Below are 4,978 nucleotides of genomic sequence, written 5' to 3'. Positions count from 1 at the left end.
CAGAGGGTGGTACGTGTATGGAATGAGCTGCCAGAGGATGTGACGGAGGCTGGTACAATTGCAACATTTAAGAGGCATCTGGATGGGTATATGAATAGGAAGAGTTTGGAGGGATATGAGCCGGGTGCTGGCAGGTGGGACTAGATTGGGTTGGGATATCTGGCCGGCATGGACGGGTTGGATCGAAGGGTCAGTTTCCATACTGTACCTCTCTATGACTCTATGTCCGGGAGCTGAGATGATGGACTTCCTGGACTTCCACCAATCACAACCATCTTCCTATATGCTGGATATGACTCTAACTAGCGGACAGTCTGCCCCCGATACCTATTTGACTCCAGTTTTGCTAGGATTCCTTGACTCAGTCACATAAGGCAGAATCTAACCACTATCCCTTGACAGCTAATGGTGTTACCATCACTGAATCCCTTGGAGTTACCTGGGGTTACCATTGACCAGAAACTCAACAGATCTTACAACATAAACACGTTGTCTACAAGAGCAGGTCGGAATCTAAAAATACTGCAGTGAGTAACTCCCCTCCTGACTCCCCCCTAATAGGCACAAGTCAGGGGTGTGAGGGAATACCCCTCACTTGCCTGGATGGGTGCAGCTCCAACAACACTCAAGAGGCTCGACTCTATCCAGGACAAAGCAGCTGATTTGATTGGAGTCAGAGTCTTACAGCTTGGAAATAGACCTTCAGCTCAACTTGTCCATGCTGACTGGAATTTCTAAAGTAAACTCGTCCCATTTGCCTGCGTTTGGCACCTATCCCTCTAAACCTTTCCTATCCATGTACCAGTCTCAATGTCTTTTAAATGCTGTAATTATATTCACTTCCTCTGACAGCTCGTTCCAAATCTGCACCACCCTCTGTGGGTATGGTGCTAACCTGAGGGGTAACTTTTTCACTCAAAGACCCACTCCCTCCACCGCTGACATTCAGTAGCAGCAGTGTGTACTATCTACAAGATATACTGCAGAACTTCACCCAGTCTCCTTCGACAGCACCCTCCAAACCTGGCGTTGTGTGGTTTTTGTACACCCCAGTCCAACACTGGCACCTCCAAAAATCCAAACCCACCGACCACAAAAAAATCGAGAAGGACAAGGGCAGCAGATACACCACCCCCTGCAAGTTCCCCTCCAAGCCACTCACCATCCGGACTTGGAAATGTATCGCTGTTCCTTCACTGTCGCTGGGAAAAAAACAGGCAATTCCCTCCCTAAGGGCATTGTGGGTCAACCTAAAGAACATGGGCTGCAGAGCTTCAAGAAGGCAGCTCACCGCTACCTTGCCAAGGGGCAACTAGAGACGGGGGGCGATAAATGCTGGGCCCCAGCCAGCGATGCCCACATTCAGTGAGTGAATTGGGAAAAAAGGCCACTTTCCCACAAAGCCGACAGTGTGAGATCACTGTCCTAATGTAAGGAAATGCAAGGAGTCAATTTGTGCACAACAAGATCCCACAGGCATGAATGAGATAATGACTTTATAGAGTTAGAGAATCCCTACAGCACGGAAGTAGGCCATTTGGCCCATCGAATCCACACCGACCCTCTGAAGAGTATTCCACCCAGACCCAGTCCCCTACCCTATCCCTGTAACCCTACATTCCCCGCGGCTAACCCGCCTAACCTACTCATCCCTGAACACTACGGGCAATTTAGCCTGGCCAATTCACCAAACCGGAGCACCCGGTGGAAACCCACGCAGACCCAGGGAGAATGTGCAAACTCCACACAGACAGCCCGAGGCTGGAATCGAACCTGGGACCCTGGCGCTGTGAGGCAGCAGTGCTAACCACTGAGCCACTGGGCTACCCATAATGTGCAAACTCCACACAGGTAGTTGCCGGAGGATTGACCTGGTCATCTATATCCTTGTTCTCCAGATCAGAGAGGTTGGTTGTATGGCAATTTTGGCACGGCACTGCTCCTCAAAATGGTGCCATGGAGTTTATTCTGTGCACAGGAGAGAGTAACTGAATTAGATTACTTACAGTGTGGAAACAGGCCCTTCGGCCCAACAAGTCCACACCGCCCCGCCGAAGCGCAACCCACCCATACCCCTACATTTACCCCTTTACCTAACACTACGGACAATTTAGCATGGCCAATTCACCTGACCTGCACATCTTTGTGACTGTGGGAGGAAACCGGAGCACCTGGAGGAAACCCACGCAGACACGGGGTGAACGTGCAAACTCCACACAGTCAGTCGCCTGAGGCGGGAATTGAACCCGGGTCTCAGGCGCTGTGAGGCAGCAGTGCTAACCACTGTGCCACTGTGCCACCGTGCTGTGGGGGCTTAGATTATCGATTCATCTGAAAGGTGACACTTGTGATCCAGTAGCACTCCCTCAGGACTGCACCGAAGAATGAGCAGGGAGCTTAAAGCTTGCAATCTCGAGTTCCACTCACTGAGCCAAGGCCAGCACCTGCTGAAAATAATCAATTTATTCCATTCAAAAACAGATCTGAGGAAGGGTTATGTTAACCTGAAATGTTAACTTTGATTTCTCTGCACTTGCCCTGCCTGACCTGCTGAGCTTTTCCAGCAACTTCTGTTTAGGTTTCTGATTTACAGCATCCATAGATCTTTTGGTGTTCTAACAAATAAAAAAAATCCTAGCCTCTTCCAGTCACCATGACAAAAAAAATTACCAGGTTTTTACAATATCGCTGTTTCTGGGATCTTGCTGTGCACACGTTGGTTAATGCATCCTATTTTGCAGCATTGATTACACTACACTGGGCTGATCAGTAACACTCATGTCACACAAGCGCCTGACAAGATTCATCTTCAACAAGAGACAATCTAACCGCTGCCCCTTGATATCCAATGGTGGTACAGTGACTGAATCCCCCACTATTAACATCCTGTGGGGTTACCATTGACCATAAGCTGACTGGACTCACAGCAGGATTGCAGTGGTTACAAAAGCAGGTCAGAAGCTAGGAATCCACAAGTGTTTCAAGAAAGCAGCTTTTCATGGGCAACTAGGGATGGGCAATCAGCCAGTGAAGTCCACATCTCATAAAAGAATAAGAAACTCAATACTGCATTCAATTCTGGTCACCCTTCTAATAAGAAAGATGTTGTGAAACTTGAAAGGGTTCAGAAAAGATTTGCAAGGATGTTGCCAGGGTTGGAGGGAGAGGCTGAATTAGGCTGGAGCTGTTTCCTTGGAGCGTTGGAGGCTGACGGGTGGTCTCAGTGGTTTATAACATCATGAGGGGCATGGATAGGGTAAATAGGCAAGGTCTTTTCCCTGGGGTGGGGGAGTCTAGAACTAGAAGCCATGGGTTTAGAGTGAGAGGGGAAAGATATAAAAGGGATCTCAGGGGCAACATTTTCACACAGGGGGTGGTACGTGTGTGGAATGAGCTGCCAGAGGAAGTGGTGGAGGCTGGTACAATTACAACATTTAAAAGGCTAAGAGTGTGGTGCTGGAAAAGCACAGCAGGTCAGGCAGCATCCGAGGAGCAGGAGAGTCAACGTTTCGAGCATAAGCCCTTCTTCAGAAAACTTCAACTCTCCTGCTCCTTGGATGCACCACACTCTTCAACTCTGATCGCCAGCAACTGCAGTCCTCACTGTCTCCAACATTTAAAAGGCATCTGGATGGGTATATGAACAGGAAGGGTTTAGAGGGACATGGGCCAAGTGCTGGAAAATGGGACTAGATTAATTTAGGATATCTGGTTAGCACATGGACAAGTTGGACCGAAGGGTCTGTTTCCATACTGTATGTCTCTGCAAGCTTGGTGGTATAAAAAGTGCTATTCAAATGCAAGTCCTAAAATAATTTCAGTCGATTTGCTCCTTTGTGTTCACCACAGCTGTCACTGCATTGGTAAGAGAGAGTCACCCTCTGGTAAAAGGTAATTACACTGATCGAGCTGGGAAGGGAGATATCTGTGTGGCCTCATTTAATATATCCTTGCTCCCTCACTTCCCCACAAAAACATGCGCTGTGTTCCCTGGCATCCACTGAATTTCTAACGATTGGAGTAATTCCACTGCCAGGTGATAATTTGGAGTATTAGCCATGATGCCCCAGAATCCTTTTCACCTTCTTTCTTGACTCACCTTCTTGCAAATCCATCAACTGCGACACTTGACAAGAGTTACCTCCTGCGCTGGCTGAATCTTCACAGAAGCAGAATTCTTTGCACAGAACACAATCCTGTATTTGAAAAGGGAAGCATTCATGAGTAGAGTTACTTCGGACACCATGACCAAATTTCACCACTGAACGTTGGCATAAGGAGAAAGCGAGGACTGCAGATGCTGGAGATCAGAGTCGAGAGTGAGGTGCTGGAAAAGCACAGCAGGTCAGGCAGCATCCGAGGAGCAGGAGAAGCGATGTTTCTGGCGTAAGCCCTTCATCAGGAATCACTCTGATACCTGACCTGCTTTGCTTTTCCAGCAACATACCCTCAACATGTGACAATAAATCTAATTAGGCCACTGTTGGAATATTGTGTGCAATTCTGGTCTCCTTCCTATCGGAAAGATGTTGTGAAACTTGAAAAGGTTCAGAAAAGATTTACAAGGATGTTGCCAGGGTTGGAGGATCTGAGCTACGGGGAGAGGCTGAACAGGCTGGGACTGTTTTCCCTGGAGCGTCGGAGGCTGAGGGGTGACCTTATAGAGGTTTATAAAATCATGAGGAGCATGGATAGGATAATTGACAAGGTCTTTTCCTTGGGGTGAGGGAGTTCAGAACGAGAGGGCATAGGTTTAGGGTGAGAGGGGAAAGATATAAAAGGGTCCTAAGGGGCAACCTTTTCATGCATTTGTGGTGTCATCTGCAAACTTACTAACTGTACCTTAAGATTGATTAGATTACAGTGTGGAAACAGGCCCTTCGGCCCAACAAGTCCACACCGACCCGCCGAAGCGCAACCCACCCAGACCCATTCCCCTACATTTGCCCCTTCACCTAACACTACAGGCAATTTAGCA

At 48.2% G+C, this 4,978-nt stretch overlaps 1 protein-coding gene across 1 annotated transcript in view; it reads right to left on the bottom strand.

Annotated features, from left to right (window-relative positions):
* Window positions 1-4,978, bottom strand: part of LOC122565148 (lipoprotein lipase-like) — a 39,609-nt gene that overhangs the window by 1,981 nt on the left and 32,650 nt on the right. The window contains exon 9 of the mRNA XM_043720826.1: window positions 4,100-4,196. Within this exon, the coding sequence (XP_043576761.1) occupies window positions 4,115-4,196 (82 nt within the window). The 3' untranslated portion in view covers window positions 4,100-4,114. The remainder of the gene's footprint in view (window positions 1-4,099; window positions 4,197-4,978) is intronic.

The sequence above is a fragment of the Chiloscyllium plagiosum genome, chromosome 31 (assembly GCF_004010195.1).
Source record: "Chiloscyllium plagiosum isolate BGI_BamShark_2017 chromosome 31, ASM401019v2, whole genome shotgun sequence".
Taxonomy (NCBI): Eukaryota; Metazoa; Chordata; class Chondrichthyes; order Orectolobiformes; family Hemiscylliidae; genus Chiloscyllium; species Chiloscyllium plagiosum.
This window is presented reverse-complemented; position numbering and strand designations above follow the sequence as displayed.